Source organism: Micropterus dolomieu, linkage group LG04, assembly GCF_021292245.1.
Source record: "Micropterus dolomieu isolate WLL.071019.BEF.003 ecotype Adirondacks linkage group LG04, ASM2129224v1, whole genome shotgun sequence".
NCBI classification, from domain to species: Eukaryota; Metazoa; Chordata; class Actinopteri; order Centrarchiformes; family Centrarchidae; genus Micropterus; species Micropterus dolomieu.
In genome coordinates this window covers 21,855,639-21,881,536 of record NC_060153.1, presented here as the reverse complement: position 1 = coordinate 21,881,536, position 25,898 = coordinate 21,855,639, and the positions used below count along the sequence as shown (strand labels likewise).

The 25,898-nt window shown below is 41.3% G+C and overlaps 3 protein-coding genes across 3 annotated transcripts in view; 1 reads left to right on the top strand and 2 right to left on the bottom strand.

Moving 5' to 3' along the window:
• Window positions 1-590: 590 nt before the first annotated feature.
• On the bottom strand, window positions 591-3,590 carry LOC123969732 (basement membrane-specific heparan sulfate proteoglycan core protein-like). The gene is made up of 8 exons (XM_046047362.1): window positions 3,542-3,590; window positions 2,689-2,835; window positions 2,466-2,600; window positions 2,088-2,260; window positions 1,804-1,990; window positions 1,533-1,712; window positions 1,171-1,437; window positions 591-1,076 (listed from the first exon to the last, which is right to left on the bottom strand). Exons 1-8 carry the CDS (start codon window positions 3,588-3,590, stop codon window positions 1,072-1,074), a joined length of 1,143 nt encoding a protein of 380 aa, XP_045903318.1. The 3' UTR covers window positions 591-1,071.
• Window positions 3,591-4,165: 575 nt separating this feature from the next.
• Window positions 4,166-25,482, bottom strand: LOC123969230 (pre-B-cell leukemia transcription factor 1-like). The gene is made up of 8 exons (XM_046046418.1): window positions 24,432-25,482; window positions 19,547-19,620; window positions 11,770-12,014; window positions 11,272-11,462; window positions 11,029-11,164; window positions 10,755-10,902; window positions 6,364-6,446; window positions 4,166-5,747 (listed from the first exon to the last, which is right to left on the bottom strand). The coding sequence occupies exons 1-7, from the start codon at window positions 24,614-24,616 to the stop codon at window positions 6,406-6,408; spliced, it is 1,020 nt and encodes a 339-aa protein (XP_045902374.1). The 5' UTR covers window positions 24,617-25,482; the 3' UTR covers window positions 4,166-5,747; window positions 6,364-6,405.
• The window catches only part of mvb12a (multivesicular body subunit 12A), a 33,234-nt gene continuing 13,032 nt past the window's right edge, over window positions 5,697-25,898 (top strand). The window contains exon 1 of the mRNA XM_046046421.1: window positions 5,697-5,841. The gene's annotated coding sequence lies outside the window, so the exon portion shown is untranslated. The remainder of the gene's footprint in view (window positions 5,842-25,898) is intronic.

Here is a 25,898-nt window from a genome sequence, read left to right as displayed (position 1 = left end):
GCCTGAAAGCTACATATTGCCACCATGTGGTTAAAGAAAGGACTATGGGAAGTGATGTTCAGATTTGAAACCAGTTTTATAATCTGTCATGTGTAAAGGCATTCACATGGCAAAACAACACCACATGTAAACATTAAGGAACTGTACAAAAATGACTGTGTGTGTGTGTGGATTAATTGTGGAGTGTGGAGGAGTGCTGGACCTTAGCTGGACATTGGAAAAAAGTGCAACCCTCTGCATGGTGGGTAATGTAGGCTAATAATTTTTTTAAAAATTGAGATAATAAATAAAAATAAGATAAACTTCTGTCCTTTGCACATAGTAAAGTGCACCCTACTGAATCATGACACACACGAAAGATATGTTTTTGGTATGATTATTTCGATTTAACTATTAATTATATATATATATATCGCAAGGGAAGGCTGAAATAAACTATAAATCTGGAGTTTACAAAAAGACCCGTCCCCTGCTCTTCCAAGACAGCAAAACCATCCAGACAATACCATCCCACTTTTCTGTGCCCAGCCCCTCTCCACTCCTCATCATTTTTGTACACCCCTAATCTGGATACACTTCAAACAAAAAAATGTGTAATACATTATTTTATTTGGTCTTTATTGTTTTAATAATTAATGGCATTATAAAGGGTTTTATATTAGAACAGTTTAGACAGTGTAGTGTAGACAAGATCAGATGACATAAAGGGAGGAGGACATTGTGCAGAGACATTCCAGCAGGGGAAACTCCTACACATGTAGTGCAGGATGTCGTTCCACACACAGGTCCAGAGAAAAGCTCTCCAAAGGCAAATATGAGATAGGAGCAATACTAGCAACAGTATCGGTTTTCTAAGAAAAAACATAATTAACCCAATCTGCACAATAAAAAAGTTTAAACAGCATATATATTTCACTTTAATACATCAAAATAAATGAATTTATTAAATATAATTTTCTCTGTTTTGTCAGTATTAACCATTTCACTGTCCTCACGGCTACAAACCAGGTGTGCAGAGGTTGTAATCGCTGCATAGATGGTTTGTCAATCAGACGTTGTGACCACAGTGGATTAAGCTGCGAAAATAAGCAAAGATAGAAATCAATGAGTAGAGAGTGAAAGACAGAGTAGAGAGTCAGTTGAACTGCCTCAGGCCAAACACCAGCTCACCTTTTACGATGACTTTGGCCAGTGCCTCACTGGAGCCGATGTGGTTGGTGGCCACACACTTGTACGTTCCGCTGTCAGACAGTTTAACGTGGGCTATGAGCAGCCTACCATCCTTTGTGGTCTCTGCTCCTGCAGGCAATCTCGCCCTGCCTGCCCGGCTCCACTCGAACTGAATGGGATGAGAGCCATGGGCAAGGCACTGCACGACCAGGGCATCTCCCTGCCGGAGCCTCACCTGGTCAGGCAGGCAGGTGGCGTACGGAGGACCTGCATGAAGGAGAAGACAATTACTCCTATCATGTGCAGTGACAGACAAACTGGATGTTCACCGTCAGTGTTTATTGTCCGCGGCGTCGACTCACTCTCCACCTCCACCTGCGTGTACGCCTCGCTGTAGCCATGTATGTTGGTTGCATTACAGATGTATTGGCCTGAATCTTGGCGCCCCACGCTGGTCAGTGTCAAAACTCCACCATCCTCTGTGTGTTTCCATGGCAGCGGTGCTCGTAGCTTGGACCAGGTGATGACAGGAGGAGGGGAACCTGGAATGAAGATGAGAAAGAAAGGATGAAGCGAAAGACGAGAATTGAGAGCAACACTGAGAGACACACACAGGCACACAAACCATCTTACCACTAGCCCGACACGACATCGTGACTGTATGTCCCTCCACGACTGTCATCTCTGTAGTGCTCACTGACGCCACTGGTGCTCCCAGCCCCCCCTCAACAATGATGTCAATTTTGACCTCTGTCACCCCCTCGTTGTTTTCAGCCTGGCAAATATAAACTCCTGAGTCCTCTGGGTGCACTGCAGGCCACTGAGAAATAAAGTGGAAATTATTATCCTGTTATTATTATTATCTTAAAATGTGTAAATAAATTAAAGTATTACTGGTCCTTGTGTTTATATTTCACCTCTATTGTGTTGGCATCATTTGTCTCCCGGGTAACCAGCTGCAGGGAGGATCCTTGGCGTTTCCAGGTCAACTTGGGCCGTGGCCTGCCTGTGGCTTTACACTCCACTGACACCGGGTCACCTATTCTGACCTGCAGGGGCCCTGCTGGTGTCAGCTGCACTTTGGGAGCAACTGACAGAGAGGACACTCAGGCGTGACTGACATGTTACACCTGCAGTAACTAATGTTATTGGCCACTTGGGGGCATGTGGAAACAAGTTGCAAACAACAAAAACATTTTGGTATAATTATTTTAGTTTTGATAAAAGGGAGGCAAGATAGAATACTCTTTCAGGAGGGCCACAGTTTCTAAGTGAATTGCGAAAAACAAGCTCACATTTGACGTTCAACACAGCTGTGGCGGTGCTGCGGCCTGCAGAGTTGGCTGCCACGCAGCGGAACTGGCCCTGGTTTCCAGGTCGGGCATTAGCAACCGTCAGCACAGAGCCATCAGGACCAATCTTCACATTGTCTAGAAGCAAAAGGTAGAATTCAGTGAAGCTTCACAGATGGTGATATTGTATGAACGATGCTTGTGCTTACATGTTATTACTCCTGACCTGGTAATGCTTGGTTATTGGCTCTCTTCCACTCCAGTTGAATTGGCTGTGCACCGCTCCCCACTTGGCACCTAAAGCTGACAGACTCCCCTTGGCGCACAGTAGCTGCCCGGGGCTCCACAGAGACAACCGGAACTTGACCAGCCACTGCACAGAAAGAGAGAACTGGCAACACCACACACACACACACGCATGTACAGTGCAACTCTGTGAACCTTTGAGTAAACGAACACTAACCCCAGAGCAAACAACCTGAGCAAATACACAGACTGAACGGAAGTGCTTTTGATGACAAAGCAAAAAAAAGAAATAAAAGCTTAAACATGTAATAAAAAGATGTGTCAGAGAGGAATACTGAAATATTTTCACTGTTGTTAAAACTAATATATTACTACATTAAGGGTCTGGTTTACCCAAATTACAAAAACTGGCAGCCATCCAGATTGCTTTGGTTTTATTTGCCCAGATTTTGAGATTTCTACCTTGTTAGTGGTGCTCACAGTATTGAAAAATTACATTTAGAAATACAACAACCACCAAAGTTTTCCTCCCAGAAACGTCCCCATTGCTAGTGATGACAGAAAATGCTTTCAGCAGCTTTAATAATAGGGACTTATGCTTAAGGAAAAAGTAGCTCAAATGAAAACAGTCAGAAGTAATCACTGCTTCTAAAAGGATGCACTACTGCTTATGTACTTCCATGTATTTTTTGTATTGTTGTGTGAGCACCATTTATTGTGATCCTTTGAAAATACAAAAATTATATACATCTCTACAGACGTCAATGCCAGTTAACACACAAGATCTGTAAAATGCAGATGCTACTCTGTTCAAAGTAAATCAGATTCCTTACCTGAACATAAGAGAGAAAACAGGATTAGCACTCCAGGTGAACAATCCATGGTGAACAGAGAACAGTCCCACGTTCTTCTCTGTGTACAATCTGTTTTTCACTGTGTCTGTGTCTCTCTTTCAAACAATCACTTTCGACCTTTAACCCCTTCCCCTATTCAAACACTGCCCACAAGTTCTAGTCACGTATGAAGCGTTTCACTGCCGTATTATTTTGCTTCTTTTTTTGTTTGTTTGAATCCAAAATTTTCTGTTGTGCCTGGATGACGCCCAGGGACATTTTATTGCTATTTATATGCTGTTAACTGAGAAAATGCAAACAATGAACTTATGGTGAAAAGTATAAAAGCTATGACTATGTTTTTGTCATTGAATTTAGGATGTAGCTGGGGATCATTCAGAAATAATGTTTTAAGACATCAAAAGATTATTTAGAGAACTCAATTAAAACACCACAGAACCATCAGATATTAAATGAAAGGAGAATGATCAATATAATGTCTCATCTTAGATTCATACTGTCATACAAAACACTGGCAATTAAACCTGTAAGAACTATGAAATAGTCCTTAGTCCTAACTAAATTATCAATATTTACATTGCAGGGAAGGACAAGGACATTTGACAGGATACGTAGCAGTTGACTTTAATGTTTGCAGAATAACAAAATGCAATAAAAAGTTCATCTTAATGGGCTGCACAAGTAATGAAATCTGTTAATACAACACATTTCTGGGTAATGTAACAGTACAGATAACAAAGAGCAATTATTGTAAGGTCTTAAAGAGTGTAGTTTTAACTAATTAAATCATAGCCTTCTAAGACTCATGTAATCATTATGACAGCATCATCCTATAGGTACATTGCATACTGTCAAGTCATAATCACAATTTATTGCAATAATTACACATGTAGCAATGTTCTTTTGTTGTTAAACATTTTTTGGCCAATTGAGGGACATTTTATCATACTAACAAGCTATTACATTGTGTGGCTTTCACTACATTATCAAATGCTCCTGGACTAATGTCCACCTCTGCAGCTCCTCCAGCAGATAAATGACTAATAGTTAGATATAAAGCCTGTTCTCTGTTAATCAGGTCTCAGGATTTGTTGACATTCGCTATTTCAAGATCAACTAGCAAAAGAAAGGTGTGAAAACAAAGAAAGGCAGCAAAAACAAGAGTTTGGGGAGGAAACATTCCTCTGTAAGCTTGGTTTGGCATGAAAGACAGAGTTGTTTCAAAATGTCCAGAAGAGGGCACAGATGACTAAAAACATACATGATCCCATCTTAACTGTGTGCACATGGGCACAACACACTGATCCTGATCTCCTGGGTTAAAGCCTCTTTGGTTTGGTTGCTTTTAAGAAACATCATTAGCTGTTAAAGCAATATTGTATTTACAATCACATAAATACAAACAAACTTCAACCCAGTTCTTGTTTGAAGCAACACCACAGGATACAAAAATGTAATAAGTGAAAATGTGTTTATTAATTTTTGGTCATTTCTGCCATTTAGATGTTTCTGTTGTACTCTTTAAATGTATTTTCTCAGTGACAAACTTTTTCTTAAAAAACCTTAGAGAAAAGAAATAATTAAATTGTAGTTTAACATCTAAAAATAACTACATGCTTTCTTTTTGTCCTTTTTTTCTATTTTTTTTTTCTAATCTAATTGTTTCTTCTTTTTATTCTTATAATTAAGAATAATTATAATTCTTATATTTTTAAATAAAATGATGAATCCACATCTGGGTTCAAGGCCAGATTTAGGCCCTAAACCTTCAAGGGTGAAGCAGTTAAGCAGGAAAATTATTTTCATCATTTATTTAACTTTTTTTTAAATAGAAGAAAAATGTGGTGAGTAATTGTAAAAAGAAACAAACAATTAAAGGTGTCAACACGTTTGTAAAGTGGAAGGATTTAAAAAAAATAATAATAATAACTTGTGGGACAGATGTGGGAAAAGGATCAGCATTTCAAAGCAAAACAAAATAAGTTCTGAGAATGCTAAAGAGTCTGTTTGCGGCTCGGCTGGAGATCAGCCTACAGCCTGGGCTGTATTATTCTGAGGAGCAGGATGGGGAGCGAGGAGGGAAGGTGGAGCATCAGCTGGAGGTGACGTAGTGCTTGCTGCATGGTGCTCGGGGCGGGGGGAGACAGGAAGAGGGATAACCACTGTCCTGCCAGCCATCATCAACCTACACAAACAGACATTCAGAGTGGAACAGGACATTAGCTGTAGAGGAACAGAACAACGGAATGAATTTGTAACTTCATGACTGCTTAAAACAGGTCAGATGTGCTGTATAATTAACCTACATTTTGTATCACCGTCTTCACGATTAGCTAATCGCGTTCTTTCAAATCGCAATTTCGATTTAAAAAAGGATTGTTTGTTCAGCCCTAATAGCTATGTTAACGTTAGAATACAGCTGGGTGTACACATTGTACACAGGTGCTAGTCAATATCAACTGCACGCTCCAACCCCCCTTCTCCCCTAACCCTAGGTTACGCTGTCATTCTGTGGCAAACACTACACTATTCAACCTGTGGTTTAGTCTGCGTTTCTCCCTGCATCATTTGTAGATTGTTGACACGTTATGTTTACTTTAATGCCCAACAACAATCAAGTGTTCACGTTCAGTTGTTGATGCAGTGCAGGACACAGTGTGTAAAAGGAGCTACATCAATAGGATCCATATACAGTCTATGGATCCACACAATGTGTCACGCCACATGCTAACACAAGGAAAGGCGGTTACCATGACTATGGTGTGTAACTACAGCAACAGTGTGTAACTATAGCTACTCACATGGAGACCCTGACGAGGGAAGTTCCTCCAGGCAGGTCCTCATTACCTCCCATCAGGAGTGAAACACGGGGCTGGGTATCCTCCTATTGCCGATAACACATTAAGTACAGGTTTTACATTTATGCATTTTAATACCCTAATTTTAAACATGCTGCCCTTCCAGACAGGGCTGGTTTAATACATAGGTAGTTACCAAGAGTGCCAACAATTTATTGGGTGCAATTTATTTCTCCCAATAACACCCAATCTGCTTTAAAAGTCTGTCCCACTCATTCCTATCACTGACACTATGTAAAGATGGACAACATGAGAGCTCCCCAAAAGGTTTCATCACCCCCTGGTGGCTGGCTGCAGTATAAGTCACAAGCCCCTCCCCCATGCTGATGTATGTTAAAGTGTTTTTCCTGATACATTTGGTTTTAATTACATATTTGAAGCTATAAAAAGGGGTTTCACGTCATGATTGACAGCTAAGCCCTGCTTGCGAGTGAGTCTGCCTGGTATATGGGTGGGACCTCGCAAACCACGGCTCTGGGCACACGCTATGCGATTTAAGCCCGTTTCTGACCCGATTTTGGAAACGCACGACTCACTTTAGAGTCAGGTCGAATTTCAGCCTCGTCATTTGCCGTGCAGTGTACAGGGGGAGCGAGGACCGATCAATTGCTCCCAAACAGCAGTCAGTCAGAAGAATTTCTGACATGTCAGAAATTTTTGTCGGCCATCGTCAGGCTGTCGCACATTTGAAGCAGAGCCATGACTTGATTCCCCATGATCAGTGCCTTTTTTTCCCCTCACAGCGCCTGTATGTATGTATAAAACAACAAGATTTCAACGATCACGCAGTATATGCTCAGCTTAATCCCAATCACTACCGCACAGACTCTGGCTAAAAATGATGACACCAGCACAAGATGGCAGCGCAAGAATCCGTGTTATTTTGCATTCTTTTTTTTTTACAGTGGGAGGAAGTGGAGACGTGTCGGCCATCTTTATATAGAGAGCCTAAGTCACTCACCTCCGCTACCGGCTCATAGGACCTTATTTTGGAAAAAAATATGTACGGTCAATGGCGAGAGACGACTTATCTTTTTATCCCGTTAGAATTGAACCCTGAATTACACATATGATGTTGGTCAATTTAAAATATAATTTTGCAAGTCAAGAAAGTCGCAGTTTGTTGTAAAACAGTAATGGTGCGTTCAGTTTGACATGGGAAGTCTGATTTTCTGAGTTCAAAGGTCAAAATTTCAAAGGGAACGCCCCCTTAAGTTGGAATCCCGACTTCGGAAGTAGGGAGGACCGCTCTAGCCCAACTTCGTGATCCAAGATGGCTGTCGGGGTATCAACTGTTAGTGAAAGCTCTAGTTTATACTGTTTATTAGTACTTCTGTGTACTTGTGTCTCATAGAAATTTTCGTACACAAAGTGCTGTCCAACAGTTGTATTTGGTCGTGTTGCTACTGTGTTTAGTGTGAGTAAATATATCAATAGCTAAACTGGCTAGTTGTAAACAACGGCTGGCTGAGCGAGGTTTTCCGACTTGTTAACTGGAATTCCGTCAACTCGCTCAATGAACTACATCTCTCGTCTCGCACAATATACGTCACCAACATGTTAGTGCATTAGCACTTCCCTCAGGGGCACCAGTGGATGTCTCACCAAGAGCACAGAGACTTTCAGAAACGGCCCGGCTGCCACATGAAAAGATGTCAATGGAACTCTGAAAAAGACTTTATCTTTCTCCAGTTTTTCATGTAAATGTTTTTTTCAAAGTATGTTATCAGCACTGAAGAAACACTATGCAGAATGGGAAACCAAGAAACTCTAAGCAAAGTTAAAGGATTGGTGCAGAATCTGAAAGACCATAGTAAAGAGCTGATACAAAATATTGGGAGCATTTCTTTACCACACAAAACTATGGCCAGATCGTCTTCACTGTGGAGCAAAGGTGAACCAACCCACTAAAGCACAATTACCAAAAATGTTTGTCCTCTTGTGCACTTTTTTTTGCCATCCAGCAAAAGGACAGCAGGTCTCTTTACAAAAAGGGAAAACAGCTTCAAATTCTTTGCACTTTTTTAGGGGCTACGGTTTTTTAAAAGTCTAAAAAACACACGTCTGATACGAGCAAGGGCTCCACTGACAGGGATTCTCCTATGGGCTTTATCTCTCTGATGAAACACAACACTGAGTGCCATGAGAACAAAAGAAATGCAATCTCCACCTTATTCTCGATTTGTTCAGTCAGTGAGGATATCTTACTGCCTTCAACACACTACAATAGGGAAGCTGTTAGCTTTGGTTCCTGGGGGTCATATGAAGTCAGCACTGACTAAACTGGAGGGAGGAGAACAGGGAGGGAGACCTGAGAGGAGGTACAATTACAGAACATCACGGTGAATGAGGGATTGGGCAGTATGAGGCTCGAAGCAAGGAACAGACCTAGCTGCAGGCCAACCTGGCTGTAGGAAAGTCTACTGTTTCCACTCTTCTTATTGTTGTCAAGACCTCTGCAATTTTTCTGTTTTTCTGTGTTTGATCCTAGCGCACTTGCCATAGTTGATGATGTCATACCTCCTTAAGGCCATTCCACACATTTTCTATGGGTGAGCAGTAGTTGGTGCCTGTTGTGTGCGTTCATGCACAAACATGAGTCCAAAACCTTCTTTGCTAATATTAGACCACTAAATAATGTTAGTATAACATTTTTTGCTAATGTAGCTTACGTATGTTCTTATGTTATCAGTGTCATACTTTTGGAATATGCATTTAATATTGAGTGTTGTTGGTAACTTGCCGATTCTTTGATCATAATGTACGTAAGCACGTCCTTAAACATATGCTGTGTTTCGCCTGGTGGATGTTTTCAGTACTGCTGTTGTGCTATCCGGCCACGAGGGGGCTCTGTTGACCACAGAATCGTTCATTCATCAAGTTGTAGGGCAAGGGTATTCAAAGTCTGAGACTGCCGGCCTCCCCTCAGACAAAGCCCCCACCACATCTTTAAAGCCCATTTATACTCCTGCGTAGGGTCTACGTGCGTACCTACGCCGTAGGCTACGCACGTAGCCATGCATTTATACTTGTGCGTAGGTGTGTCCGTCATTCTGCAATTACACCCCCAAACGCTAGTCAGCAGTAGCGCTACAGCGTCCACTGTGTTGAATTTTGCCGGCCAAGCAGGCTAACTTCCGGTTTAGCGCTCCGCTAACGTAAATGGGGGTAAAATTGTAAACGTGCGGCTGGCGTAGCCTTTTCAAATGTTACCGACCGAATGGACCACATTCTGAGACGAGTCATTTCGCTCGGGTTGCTACGGTCAAATATATTGATTCACTGTGTTACAGCCGCCGTTTTGGCCGCTAGTAAATGTTACTTCAAAGCGTGGGGTACTTCCGGTTGGCTCGGAGGCATTGCGAGGCTACCCAGCCGACCAATCACAGAGCTTATGGTCCGCATCGACTCGACGTGTATTTACATTTTTGAGGAGGTACACGTCAGGCGACGGCGTAGCCTCTGCGTAGCCCCGTAGCCTACGCCGTCGATTTGACGCAGAAGTATAAATTGCACTTCAGTTTACTTGGTAAGTTTCGCTCAATACCTGGATGCCTATGAGATCATGAGTATATTATCTGATCCCCTAGACACTCAACATTTGAGCCAAAATAGCCTAATATTGCTGTTTGACATAACTTCTGACAACCAAATAGTTTTAAAAAAGGTCTGTCCTGAGGCATTAATTAGTTTCTGACTCTGATGGGGGAAAACAGTTCCCAAAAACTACTGTATCTCTGAAGTCTCACACATGTAGAGTATTCTATGTGATCTCCTTTTGATAACTAATGCAATACGTCATGTAATATTGTTTCACTTCCATTCATTGAGCCTCCCATGAAATTGTTTGGAGCCCCCCTAGGGAGGCCCACCTCACACTTTGAAAACCACTGTTGTAGGGTATTTCAAGTGATATATAACGCAAATTTTTTCTTGTATAAACCAGTATGTTTAAGTTTAATTTAATATGTTTTGTTTTATTATTCAAGACTAATATTTATGTTATTAATGTATATATGAATTTGATATATGACTATATATTATCAAAGCCCGTTTCTGACCCGATTTTGGAAACGCACGACTCACTTTAGAGTCAGGTCGAATTTCAGCCTCGTCATTTGCTTTACCACACTGACTGCATGGATGTGTTGAGAAATAACCTCTTGTCTGCCCAGAACATGTCATGTCAGCCTGGGTTTGACCTCAGCCAGTGGTGAGAGGTCAAACCCAGGCTGACATGACGTGTTCTGGGCAGACAGTAGGAGTCTGATGAGAAAGAGGCAATGCCTTTGATTTGTACGTGCGTGCGTGCGTGTGTGTGTGCGTGCATGTACCTGAGTTTGGTGTGGCTGGGGAGTTGGCTTGGCTTGCCTGTGAAGATACACTGGCAGCTGACTTCCTAGCATACAGGGTAGCTTCGTCCTGGAGCTTTGCAACATTCTTCTTATACCGAATCCTCTTGTTTCCAAACCAGTTGGCCACCTGAGAGAGTTAAAGAGGTAAAAAGAAAGTCAGAAGTAAGTCAGGATCATGTGAAAATGTGTGCTTTATCGGTTTCTTTATGTTCCAAAGTCCCTTTTGTCCCTAGTGTTTCTTTGATGTCCAGACCTGAGAAACTGTGATGGAACACTTCCTGGCCAGCTCCTCCTTGGCTTCCTCACTGGGGTAGGGGTTTGCCAGATGGGAGTAAAAATATTCATTCAAAACCTCTGCCGCCTGCTTGCTGAAGTTTCTTCGTTTCCGCCTGACAGAAAGGAAGATGGCAATACTAAAGCAGATACTCTTATTCGTATTGTTGTAAGTACACTGTCACACACTGAAAGGCTAAAATTAAGAGGAAAATAAACCAACCTGGCATCCAGGAACCTGGAGCGTAGGATCATGACGGCTTCACATGTGCTCTGCTTTAACTGCATCTGGATAGTGCTGAACTTGCGGTGGATGATTCCCACCATTCGCTCTATCTCTTTGGGTGAGACAGGCCGAGTACGGGACTGTTCCCTCAGCAGGTTCATCACATGGTCAGTGAATTCATTGCATGCCTGTAAACAAACACGTTGTTTTCTTTATCAGTTCCACTTAAGCCTAAAGAGCCACTCGCTGCACTTCTGCGATCCATAATTTCACTTCTGGGGCAAAATTACTATACTCCGAAACACATAGTTCTGGTACTCAGTTCTGAGTGGCTCTGTCCCACTGTATGGTAAGCTGTCGCAACATATCAAATCTGTGACATGATGAGTGACGTATCAAGTATTATTTTGTGAGTAATACTTTTTGCAATATGTAATTTTTATTATCATGATCAAAATTGTACAGCAGCTCTTTTTCTGCTGTCTAATATCACACCTGTTCATATTTCTCCAGCTCAGCGTGGTACATCTTTCGTATCTGAGCGAGCTTCTCTCTGTACTCAGTGTGTTGTAAGGCTCCCTCATTAGGTGACCCTCCAGCTGCCACGGCAGCCGCTGCCGCCGCTGCCGAGGCCCCGCCCCTCTCCGGGCCCGTAACCCCCTCTGCTAACAGCATGTTGTCTAGTCGCATGATCTGAGGGTCTGGACAGTCCTCTTCTTGGACGCCTCGGATACCCAGGGCTGTGGAGATGGATAAAACTGTTACAGCCACATCAGATGAGAAGTAATCAAGCCCAGTTAAGGACATGTTAGCAGGATAATGTTCAAAGCCAGATCTTCCAAGTAAAGCCTGACCGATTTATCGGCTCTCTGATATTATCGGCCAATATGAGCTAATTGCATTTAAATCAGAATTAAAAAAGAAACAGAAAGTCAGATTCTTCACTCATGTCAGGAGTGTTGCATAGTTCGCCCACCAGAGTGCGCTCTGCAGCTCCCCTAATAACTACACTGCTGCACCCGAAAAACCACAAAAGAAAACAATTAGCTGACCAGAGTCTACCGGAGCGTATTCTCCAGAGGAGTGTGTGTCGAGAGCAGTGTTGGGCAGTAACCGTTACTATAATAATATTACTTTCCCCAGTAACTAGTAGTGTAACAAATTACTTTTCTAAAACAGTAATATTATTACTAGTTACTAAGGCAAGTAACGCTGCGTTACTCGTTACCGAACGCACCATCCTTGACGTGAATCCACGACTGTGCGGCAGCTCAGCAGTACCGGACTTTCTTGTTCATGTCCGCTGATAGCCAAACACTAAAGGAAGAATGGAGTGAGAGTGAGAGAGGAGTTCTTTCCACAGCTTTAAGTAGCTACTGCCATTACTTTGTTACAGTCTAAGATGCAAAGAACATTTTCGTCTAGTGTAAACCAGCAAAAAGCTTTCAACTGCGAACATTTCTACATCTGATTTATTGAAGCAAGAAACGTTAGGCCTAGGCTATATACTTTGAAAAAACACACCTGCTGCTGTTGAATATGATATTATTAAGTCGAGGGAGACTGCTTTGTTTGGCGGTGAAGGGGGGTGGTAGTGAAAGCAGTGTTTCCCATAATCATCTTTGATTGAGGAGCTGCATTGAGGAGCATATATTCCTGCAGCACCTCCTCTCGCTCCCTCTTTCTCTCTCTCTCTCGTGAACAGCGCTGCACAAATTTTACGCCCCCCCCACTGTCATTCTGTGGAAAATAATATAGTAACATAACTAGTAACGTAACCAGGATACACAATTTCTGAGTAACTTGCCCAACACTGGTTGACAGTGGCTGTGTTACCGGTGAGTTGGTCATTTTCAAATTGACCCTTTGCTAAGCCACGCCCCGAATATGCAGCTGGCCAAATACAGCGCAGTATAGGACTCGCTCTAACTGAGGTCCAACACTTTCATGGCTGACCTCCATTGACACTAATGGTGCTTTCACACCAAACACGAATTTAACCCTTGCGGCGCTTTCTTCGCGTGAGTACATTCGCTGCAAGTGTTCACACACAAACTGAGATGGCGATTAGAACCCGCAAAAATTCACTTGAGTTGAAAATTTTCAACTCACGCAAAGGCCTTCGCATTGCCCTCTTCGCATCGCTTCGCGCCGCACGACATGAAATCGCAGCTCTACGCGTCTCTGCATTGACTTTGTATGTAAACTCACCGCCCCAAACGCTCGCTTCGCTTTTGGTCTGAAAGCACAGTAATGCAAAAGTTGTCAAACGCTGTTCCTGGGTGACTCTGGTAATAATTACAATCGCTACCCAGAGAGGTTGAAAGGAGAAGTATGTTTTATTCATTTTCCAAAACCTAAAAATGTAGGCTGTGGATTGTTCCTAATGTAATGTTAGTTAGCTAATGCTACCTAACTTAACACTAAATGTAACGTTACAAAGCCCTATTGCTCTGCTTTTTAATGACTTCAATAATGAATAGAGACCTACCCAGCTGTACAGGAACAGTGTTAATCCTTAATATCGTTGTCCTTGTCTCAATCGTCGTCAGGTGATGCAGTGGTTAACATGCAGTGAACCCATCATAGAAAACAAGGTGTTGTCACACAAAAACATGGTTTGTTTTTCAGTTTGGTGAATTATTTTCCCTTAAGTAGAACGTTTACATTTTTCATACAGTATGACTAATATACTTTTTGTTTGTACACAAAACTGTGTACACAAAACTGTGTACAAACTGGGGCACTCAGTGTAGTTTGTGGTGTTTTTGAGTACAACTCAAAAACCCTTACCAGCCAGCAGAGAGCACTATCTCAATATGCAAGACCCACACACATACAGAATTTCCACACTTTATTAAGATTCTTTCATTTAGTTCCTTCCTTCAGTTTTTTCCTCCCAATGTCCTCAAATCCAAAGTTGAAAAATGTATTTCAATAAAAATATAATCAATTATTATCTGCTAGCCACTCAAGAGACAAGCCCCAATTTTTAATCTCATACGTCCTCAAGCAACAACAGCTGGCTATCGACCAAAAGGTAATACTGATAAGCAAACATTAGAATAACCTATAAAGGAATTAAGTTTTTTCCCCCCACACACCAAAGCAATACTTTTAGAACAACTCTACGTGAAATATACAGCCTCTATGGACAGCACAGCTGAACTTACTGACTGACAAAAGAACCCTCCGTTATAGCTCTGTTAGTTGAAGGGAGTGAGGAGATCAAGTGGTTTCTACACACTGGGGCAACTGGAGTGGGACAGAAAGAGAAGAGGCAGGGACAGAGAGAGACATAGAAACCACAGAAAACACTGACAAGGGGGAGGTTTACATTAAGAGAAACTATAGCTGTTGCTATGGGAGAAATGCCAGCTTTCCTTTGGCATCCACAAGCCCACAGAAAAACAGACACACATACACAAGCGTCCCTGCACACATGCACACACAGCTGTTAATTAACGCCAGCTCTTAAGGAGCAACTAAAGACCCAGTGAAAAATGAAAGCTCATTTGAGAGGTCGTTAATTTGCACAGTTATGCAAATTAGGTGGCAATTACAAGGTAGTTCCAGAGATCGTCTCACATTCATAATCCCGCAACGAGGGCAATGACAGCCTCCGCATCTGGCTAGCAGCATCCACACTGACACACACACACACACACACACACACACACACACACACCGACAAACACTCACACTTTGTGATCGCCTCTAATTTTGGCAGGCTATCGCACACACACACACACACACACACACACACACACACACACACACTAGCGATTTCCCAAACCGTATTACAGTACAGCAAAAGCACCGCTGTTCTCCAATGCAGTGCACTTGCTGTGATGTAATGTGGTTAATATATACAATATGGATGTAATGTTACATCTGAGTATATTGACAAAGTCATTCATGCTTGTGTAGCCTGGCTCATTCACACACACACACACACACACACACACACGGGCTGAAGGATTTTGAAAACATATCTAATTGTGATTATTTGATTGATATTGTAATTGTGATATGATTTGCAATATTAGGGGGAATGATCATTTTTACATCATTATTCTCATTTTCATTAAAAAAAACATATTAAAATGAATTATGTATGATTTTCGCAGGAATCTGTACCACACAAAGATGTTTTCTTAAGTCTGTAGAATATGATGCGTAGGCCAGGACATCTCTGCAGCATGATGCTATTTCATTTAAAATGGTATTTTAACAGACATATCACCTTTAACAAATATTATACCTCCTGCCATTTGAAAATTGCAGTAGGCCATATTTTGCTTTCGATAAAATTTTGATTAATTGTTCAGCCCCAACACCACATACAACACATCCACCTGTGTCTCAGAAGTACGGACAAAGAGAGGTAATTACCAGTTTACAGATAAGCGCCTCTCCTACGTCTACATCCCCCTTTTCCCTTCATTTACATGTACACTTTCTAACATCCCAACCTCTCTCTTAGTCTGTCTCATCATTCCCTCATTTCAATTCCTCTCTTTCCGATCACTTCTCTCACGTCATCTTCTTTCATCCTAAAGTTTTTTAGTATTTGTGTAAAGTGGAAAATAAAAATGTAAGGGAAATTCAAGTTGAAAAAAGGGGGTCAAAAAAGAAACATCTTGATACAAAGTAATTTACTGTAACAGTAAAATATACATTCAGGTTAGTAGCTATAGTTTCATTCATATTGTGTTACTGAGGGTTGTTTCTAATAGAGGTATTTCTTTTGTCCACGCCATTTATATCAAGTTAGAGAGCAGACTAAATATTGGAAACATATCTTAGTATAATGCAATAAAATTCAAGCACCAAACTACGCCCTACAAAATGACCATTCAGTTGAATTAACACCTCTCTAAAATAGTTAAACAAAAACAGTACATCACAGCCTTCATGAAGGCAGGACAGCTGTTGTTTTGAACTGCACTAGTTTTAGGTGTATTTAATAAACTGGCAACAGAGTGTTTAAGAAAACAGTAAATGCGGGAAAGAGAGGACAGCAGCAGAGTGAATGAGAGAAAAGAAAAGACAAACTATAGTCGAAGGGGGCCAGGTCCCATTACTGTTAATTAATTCATAATTAGTCCAGAGTTTGAGCCCAGCCTTCCAGATTGCCCAATGACTCTGCTGAGTGTATAAACAGTAACACCCACACACACACACACAGTGCACATAATAAAAGAGATGACGCCTCGTGGAACAGAGTGCTCTGACAGAGTAAATCCAGTTTTGTGAGCCCAGTTGGGGCCGTGGGTGGCAAACTGTCCCCCGCTGAGAATCTGTTTGTAGTGAAGGCTGACAGGACTCCGGGGTCTGGAGATTATCAACTGTCTGCCAATCCATGAAACACAACCATTACCGCCTCTCCCTCCAACTCATCCATCAATCTGTCCCTCCCTCGCTGTCTTTTCCTGCCTCTACTGTAGCTCTCTTTTCTTTTTTTTTCTGCATCTTCCATGTTTGTAGCTACGTGTCCCTTCGCCTCTCTTGTCATTTGTTCTGTGTGCTTATTTCTTACTTTGCTTTGCCTCTGTCGTATTTTTTTGTGCACTATAATACACTCAAAACCTCCCAGAAAACACTGCTAATAAAAACAGAGAGATGTATCGGGAATAGCGCAGCAGTCAGGAAGGAGGGGAAAGAGAGACAGATCTAGGATGACAGGGAAGTGGGCAGATACATCCAGCAGTGTTTTTTGGACTGTCGCTGTCATGTGAGGAGTTATTTTTAATGGTTCTAACTTGGGACAGAGAGGAAGAGAACGAGACAATGGCAGCAGAAAGCGGGAGGCAGTGTGAGCTCAATTGAGAGGGAGAAAGGACTGATATATGTTCTAAACTTCTGCTTGAAAGAAGAAAGAAAACGACAGAAATTAAAACAAAGTGTGTCAATGTGTTTCTCTAAGAATATCCATCGGTTACTGAGCATTATAGAATTGGTCAAATCAGTGTGAAGGAGCAACAACACACCAATGGGAAGGAGAGTGAACCAACAACTGTCCCGTCACATCTCTGACATACAAAAGCTACGTGCAAATCAACATACTGATCAAGGTTTAATTCATACCAGGTTCGTGCTAAAGGGTAAACAAGGGTGATAACCACCATTTACACCATTTAAGGGCCTGGGTGCCTGACTATATTTATAATACCTACATGTTTGTAACTGCGTCAATAGGAAACTTTGCTTGATATTTCATTGCCACTAAAAGAGGCACCTAAATGAGTTTTGCCCTGAAGGTTTAGTATGGAAGACGATGAACTGGCCTTAACTTTATAGGATTTCTTTATTTACTTAACCATTTTATTAGAAGTTTTTTTGACAGTAAATTACGTTGAAAGGATTTGATTCAATATATTGTTTTTGTTTGTTTGTTTCTGTCGACCAAAACCAACACTGAATCGATCCTACTGCTGTCTGTCAAGCCAAAGCCTGATATATTCTTCTGGGCCACAGAGCTCCATTGTTGTCCAAAAACTATTAGACCACAAACTATTAGACCACATCAATGAGCCCCAGTGTTGCGCTGGCTGACGTTACTCGACCTTCACTACCTTGAATTTATTTACAATGATTTTATTTTGAGTCAATCCTACATGCTGCTGTAAATACACCACCAAATGTGAATTACTCCATTAATGAAAATTAGGGATAGGCAGTTCAAGCTCATAGCAAACTACTATTTGATAATCACTGGGAAATACACTGAAAAAAATTATAAACGCAACACTTTTGTTTTTGCCCCCAGTCATCATGAGCTGGGCTCAAAGATCTAAGACTTTCTCTATGAACAGAAAAGGCCTATTTCTCTCAAATATTGTTCACAAATCTGTCAAAATCTGTGTTAGTGAGCACTTCTCCTTTGCCGAGATAATCCATCCAACTCACAGGTGTGGCATATCAAGATGCTAATCAGATAGCATGGGTATTGCACAGGTGTGCCTTAGGCACTACTGAAAATAGTGCCCCACAAATGCACTATTACTTCTGTTTGAGTAACTTTTGGTAAAACTTACAGTGCCCAGCTGCTTTAAAAGATTTAGATCTTCAGTAGGAACAAATGGGCTTGGGGTTGTACTGAGAGATGGTCTAACACATGGCTTGTACGTTTTCAAACTAAAGGCAAAGATTGGCTCTTTCTGGGTCAATGCCGTGGTATGAGAAATGAGCTGAACAGGTTGGCAACTGCACAAAATGCCTTGTTCATCCCATTTTTGGGGAAAGGTGAAAGAATCATCTGATCACTCTTCCATCACAACAAATGTACCCTTTTCTGACTCTCATTCCTCCAAACTATTACATCCTCCCTTCCCCATCCTGTAAATTCAGGCTGTTAGGAGTGTAAAAAAGCTGAATGACAGCGAGTAGGTGAGACAAATAGTTGCCTTGGAAACTCCGTATCCCTCATGCTGCCAACCTCCCGCTTCCCATTTCCAAGTTAAGTGAATGGGGTGAGGTAATAACAGTGGCTGCCATGTAGCTCACACTTCTCTCTGCCTTGAGTGTTGTGAGTGAGTTCTCCGCTCAAAAGCCGAGATGACTTTCTTCCAGGTAAAACACAAATTTTGGCCCTTGACTGAAAACTCAAAATCACTAGGGTGGGATTGAAAGAGACAAACTTAGGATCAAATATTTCTTTTTAAAAACCATCCTGCGGCTGCTCAGATTGTTCACGTGGCAACAAACAATTAGAGCTATTTCAACATGACATCATCTTAACTGCTGGCACAAGTTCACACACACAAAACCAGACGATCTGGTTGCTCCCATGCATTTCTCAGTCAAAAGGTTCTGTTGTTATCACGCTCGTACAAACCAAAAGCACGAGAGCGTGACACACTAAGCACACGAGCAAGAGAGGGGGAAAGAGAGACAATGCATTAAGTGCACAATCGCACAAGCAGCAATAGATGAATGAAGGCTGGGAAAATGTAGCTGGACAGATAAACAATCTGCTGATCTGGCTCCAATCTCTCTCTCAGTCTCTGTCACAGATTATAAGGCTCACTTTTATACATCAAAAATAAATATATTCTGTTTAACCCTTGAAAACCTTGACCAAAAATTATGAAAATACTACGAGCCTTAAACAGCGAGTTCTAAATAATTTATTTATAACTAATAACTGTGGGGTTAACCTCAGCCTCAATCACAGATGCAGTGATGAAGAGTAAAAAAAGCTCACCCTTGTTAGCACACAATCTTTTTCTTCATGATGTCAAACCCAGGAAGCAAACTGACAACTTACCTGTCCTTTCCTTGATGTCGCACAGGACACTGAAGAGGGCGGGCTTCATTCTGTGGCAGTTTAAAGCATGTTTCCTTTTTTACGGAAAATGAAAGACAGAGAGACAGAGATTGTGAATTATAAACCATTCTTTAGTAGACTTTATATTCTAATGGTTACAGGCACGGACATCCATCAACAATAAACCATGTGGCTACACATAGTAAGTCAGTACTGAACAAACTGGGTTCAGATGAGTATGCGACCAGACGTGTTTAAGCCTCTGACTGAAAACAGCCTGGAGCACATAACTGCCTGATACACCTGGACTTACTCACCTTAGTGAAAAATGAGAAGGGGAGCGATTGAATGCACAAACACTTCAGAGGGAATGGTAAATGGACTGTACACGTACAGCGCCTTTCTAGTCTTCAGACCACTCAAAGCGATTTACACTACATGCCACATTCACCCCGTTTGAGCACATTCATACACTAATGGCAGCTCATAAGAAAGAGAAACTAATACATTCATACACTCACCAACGGCTCAGCCATTGGGTGCAATTTGGGGTTCAGTAATAATGCAGACTGGAGGAGCCAGGGATCGAAACGCCAACCTTCTGATTAGTGGACGAGCCGCTCTACCTCCTGAGCCATGGCTGCCCCAGGGAATGAGTCTGTGTCCACATAGGAGTGGGACCAAATAATCAATATTGCAATAAAATGTTACACAGTTTTCAACAATACAATTGAAACTAGTATTGTGATGCCTTCTGACAGAGGCATCAATGTTTCATTCTTTTGCTGCAGACATTTGATCTAAAATTTGACGTTTTCTGGTTGTTTTGGTTTTTCAACCCTTTGCCAGATTATCGCAATCTGAATTTGTAGAAACTGCTACACATTCATGTTGCTTTTAAAAATCATCACACACTTTGGTATAGGGCTGAAACAATTCATCGATTAAATCGATTAATAAAATGCTTCACACAAATTCTTTGCACTGATGCTTCATTTAATCCATGTAATTTTACAGCATAGTGTTTCGCAGGGACATTTACCAGGGAACACGAGGTATAATGGAGCTGTTTGCAAAGTGGAGGAAGAGAGAGAAAAGAGCGAGGGACAAAGAAGAAAGTGTCCAAAGTATGGGATTATTTCAAACTAAAGAAAACAACAACTCTGTCATGTTACCGTCCGTCCACCGTAAAACGAAACTTATGTCGCCTCGGCAACAGCACGACGGCAGCTGAACAAAAAGTAGCCGGTGTTCTGCCAGTGGACCACAGGCAAGGTAACATTAACAGCAACTTTAGCATTTAACTGAAATCATGATTGATTGTTGAGTTGAAGGCTAGCCAAAGTAAGCCGCAATCCTCAGCTGAAAATGTGCACACGTGTGTTTGTTGTTCTCCTTTTTGGGCTGTCAGTTGTAACCTCACAGTCATGAGTTAACTGGGTGTTGGGGAGCTGCACCTTTTTACTCACCTCCAGCTCTCTCTGTAGCCGCCGCCGCCGCCAAGCAAAAGTAGCCTACTTCTTAACCCTTTAAAGTCCTCACCAAGAAAAAAGTGATGGAAAAATTATTTCTTTACATTTTTTATTTCATTAGGGCAATAACAAAAATAATCCCAAAAATTTTTTTAACAGACCCAATAGTTTTTCTGATATACTGCTCTACAAAACAGTTGAAATGGCTCTTCATGGTAATACTTAAATATGCATTTTAATACCAACAAACTTTAGAAAACATCATATAAAATGACAGTTAACAGCAGAGAAGGCAACTTCAGCACTTCATCCCTAATTGTGAAGACAGGGTTTATAGTGGAGTTCATACAAAACAGCACTACACAGTAATTTCACAGTAATTGATTTTTGTGCATTTTGAATATTACTAACATAGTATTTCTGTTCTTTGAGTATTTCAGAAGAACACATTTGTATGTACTCTCAATCTTTTAGACAGACTTAGATACTGAGACAACTTATCAGTGTCTAGATCACTGCAAAATACAGTATTTACTTGATTTAGTGTAGCTGTTGTTCAATAATCAATGAAGTTACTGTGTAGTGCATACAGTTGGTATGAACTCTACTGTAAACCCTAGATACGTAATAAGGGATGAAGTGCTGAAGTCGCCTTCTCTGCTGTTGACTGTAAAACAGATTTATTTCTGCAACAACTTAGCATTTTATATGATGTTTTCTAAAGTTTGTTGTATTAAAATGCATGAAGAGCCATCTTGCTGAAACCGGTCGGGACAGTCTTTGTCCTGCTGATTATCAGTAAAATTAATAATCTGGCGTAACGGATGGAATCTCTTTACGTCTTGAGATGTGACTGGCGATGCCAGTAGTCATCCATGGCTGGGAAGTTGAAAACACCTATGACAGGTTGTACTGCCAGGAAATAGTCAATCTCTTCGGAGCTAGTTTTGATCGGATCTCCCAACTCCTTGCGCAGAGTACAGATTGGTATGTTCTGATATGTTGATGATCAGGAGGCTCTATTTGGTTGTTATCGTCATCACTCAGATTAATGGCAGTCTTGAGGATTTTCTGGTATAAGGGCTGGAAAATTCTGTGGCCTTGCACCATAAAATGTTTTAGTGTCCATCTATTATTTGTGAAACAGAAAAGAGAAATCACACTTACAAACCATGTACTCTTATAATGCTAGTAATGTGAATACCAACACATGTCTATTTTGTCTAGATAGTTATTTGGTTTTCAAGATATTTATTTGTTTTTAAGTTTTTTATTCCATAAGAACTGTACATTTATTATCTTTTTATTATTATTTTGGTATAGCATGATTTCACCATTATAACGACATATTTATGAAATTAATTCAACATATATATAATAGAAACACATTATATATGTCATGTTAACAATAATGAATGTTCAGAAGTTTTCAATTTCATAGCAAGCAGTCAATTTGTATTACATTAGCTAGTAAATTTGTATTACATTAGCTTAGCCAACCTTTACCATGAAGTGCCAACTCTACCGTTTGGTAGAGCATGTTTTTAGAAAATTATTTGACCCATATTAGACTTATTTTCTTTGCATCAAGTTACATAATTCTTTTAAGAAATTCCTCTGGAACTGTAATATGTGAAAAAAATATCCTAACCTTTGAAATTTCCACCAAAAAGACTCTTCATGTGTGCAGTGATTTTGACGATTTTAACTTCCTCTAAGGAGGGTATCTGAAAAGGCATGCTGCTTAAAGAAACAGTGACAACTAGTGGATTTTTTTAGCACAGCATACCTACACCGAATGGTAGAGATGGCTTAAACAGGTTGAATTAAGTTCAGTACATTTTTCAATGAGATAAAGTGACTTAAAATGTGGTCTTCCAAATGGTTGAGAGGACGTTAAAGGGTTAAACGACGCAACGATGAATCGTTGAAATAATCTATCGAAGCTTCGAATACTAAAATCATCGTTAGCTGCAGCCCTACTTTGGTATATTTACTTGCTACTAAACTCTCCAATAACAAAAACGAAGCTTCTTAAGGCCGTGGGTAAATACAGAACCGGTTTGATTCCTGCTTTGTAAAAACAGAAAAACAGAAATCACGCAGGCAGGGGAGAGAATTTGTTTTTCAGAAAGTTACATCACCAAGTGAAGGAGAAACAAAGGCAGTGAAAGACTGAGTACGAGATCAGGAGAGGGACAAAGACAGGCAATGCATTACAGTAATAATACGTTATATTAGATGAATGAAGGCCACAAAATGTCTGTGAAGATTCTCAGTCATCCAGGTCATAGTTATCCAAAGAAGGTTAAAGTAAGGGAAACTGGACTTGGTTGAAGATACTCGAAGATGTTTCGTCCCTCATGGATGAAGGCCACAAAAGTAATGGGACAAAAATGAAAAATGCATTCATGTCAGTGCTTTTTCCTTTTTTAAGGGTATACTTGCATTTTCAGTTACACTGAAAATATATGTATGGTGTATCACAGTATTGCCTGTTTTGATATATTATTTTGAGCCAACAATTGTGATTGTATTAGTAGTAGTAGAGAGTTGGACGTTATGATTGTAATGATCGCCATCCACTACACGTGTAATCACACACCTGCATCCCACTGTTAAATTTCACTTGAGACCAAAGTCTTCATTTGTGCAACACATTTTGGTATTTATAGATTGTAGGAATATAACTTGATTTGATATTGAATTATTACGCGGCCCTATGAGTTAGTTACTATTGTGCTTAACACCACAGAGCACTGACCCACAGGTTTAGCCACAACACAGTGTCAAAGGGGTCACAAGTCCCAATTCACTGTCATGTACAAGGGCTGTTAAATGCTTCGCCATAAATAAAAAAACAGCACCCTACCAGTAAAGATGTAACAATGTGTTAGGGTGTTGAGGGGAGGAGGATGGGTAACAGGGACTATTTACAGCAGATACAGGCTCAAATGCAGTGATAATCGATCCTCTCATCATGTAACTGATAAACAGCTCCACACTCCTCAACTCCTAACACCTGGTAGGCCCTGTCCCCTCGGTTAAACTCCCAAACGTCTAGCTGCACTTTAAATGTGGAAAGAAGAGGAAATCCCACCCTCTCCAATCTCTGGTTAAATTAAAAGTAGGCCAATATACTGTATATGCATAATGTGTGTTTGCCAGAGGGACAGGAATGTAGGCCTAATGGAGGATACACCTAGACATCAAATTAAAATGAGCACAAAAATTCCAGTAGTATTAGGGTTTTAGGGGGTGTTATTACAGTGTATTACAGCGTATGATGTGTGTGTAAGACCATGCAAGCTTGAGGGATGCTGTGATGAAGATATCCCCTGGTGCAGACCCAAATCCAACTCTTAAAACATGTTCACTCTTCTATCTGGCCCTACCGTGTCCTGTGTTATTACCTGGCCTGGGCCTCATCAAGACTCTCATCTGTGATAGCCATGATCTGCTGGAGGATGTCACCAATGTCCTGCTGTGGCTGGCCGAGGGTATGATGCTTCCTTATGTTGTCAGGGTCGCCCACATCCTCCTGAGACAGTCCATTTAGTCCAAGATGACCCAACATCATGCGGGCCTGGTCATCCATACCTCCAATGTGCCACTTATTGTGGAGGGAGAGCTGGGAGGAGGATGACTACAAAGGGGTTTCCCTCTCCAAATTCCCGAACAGAGAATACCGAGAGGTTTAAAAGTTTCCCAAAAAAACATGCAGGACTCAAAACTGGGAGCCGTGTTGCCTCAGCTGGAGCTATCTGCTTGTCTTGGTCTGAATAACAAAGGGAAAAAAATCGAAGTGCGGCTGCCTTTACTGTTTATTTATCTGAAGAAAACGAGAAAACGCTACTCAACCAGGACTCTACAAACTGTAGTTCTTCTTTGGCATGGGAGGGTACGGCTCACAAAATATTAGCCTATAGTATGATACTGTTGTTTTTATGAGTAGCTGTACGCGGCGCGCGTGCGCACGTCTTTTCTTCCCCTGAAAAGACAAAACCAGGAGGCTCCGAAGGGGAGAAAAGCTTCAAAACAAAATGAAATGGATGCTATTCGTAGACTGTATCAGCGGCCATAGATGCAAATAGCAGTTATGGAGAGTGGGCTTAACATGAGCAACAAAACGCCAACAATTACCAAAAGTGGCTTGCTACAAAGCTAACTCACTCCTGCTTTGAGAGGCTGTTCGGCTCGTGTGTTGAATAATGGTCTGAACAGCGCTAGGGAGCTACATCTAGTCCCTTTGATGTCGCCGTCTCCGCCTGCTCTCTTTTTATTCACGGGTCCCGTTTACCTCCTCGGTCATTAAAAGTGTGGACCGACAGGGTCGTCTAAAAGACGGCCTAGACAAGGTATTCCCGAGGAACTTGATCTATCTGGTTACGTCCACGTCTCACTCACACTGCCCGGTTAGAACCATTAGTTATTGCTGTTTTCTTTGCCTGCCACACTCCTCCCAGAAAAACACCACGGAGCAATGCCGCCCACTGCCAAATTACACAGGATGAGCCGAGGCAACTTCCGCTCAAGCATTTCCAAATAATACATCAGGCCTACTTTAACAAAATGCGTATGTTTAATGCAAAATCAGTGATAGCCTACGTCATACGCCATTGACCATTTATTACTGATCATTGATCATACGTCAATGCAAAATGCCAAAACACACAAATGGCCCTATTAGTTAAATTGTCATGTGTTATGGATCAGATGACAGATAGTAGGCCTACAGGCTAAAAGCTCGGTGGAACAGTGAAAATGCAGAGGTAAACAACATTTTTTTCTACTTCAACGACAATGGTACAATTACTTTAACATCGTCCATCAATCCATTTAAATTGCTTATATTGTGCAGGGTCGGCCACTGTGGGTAG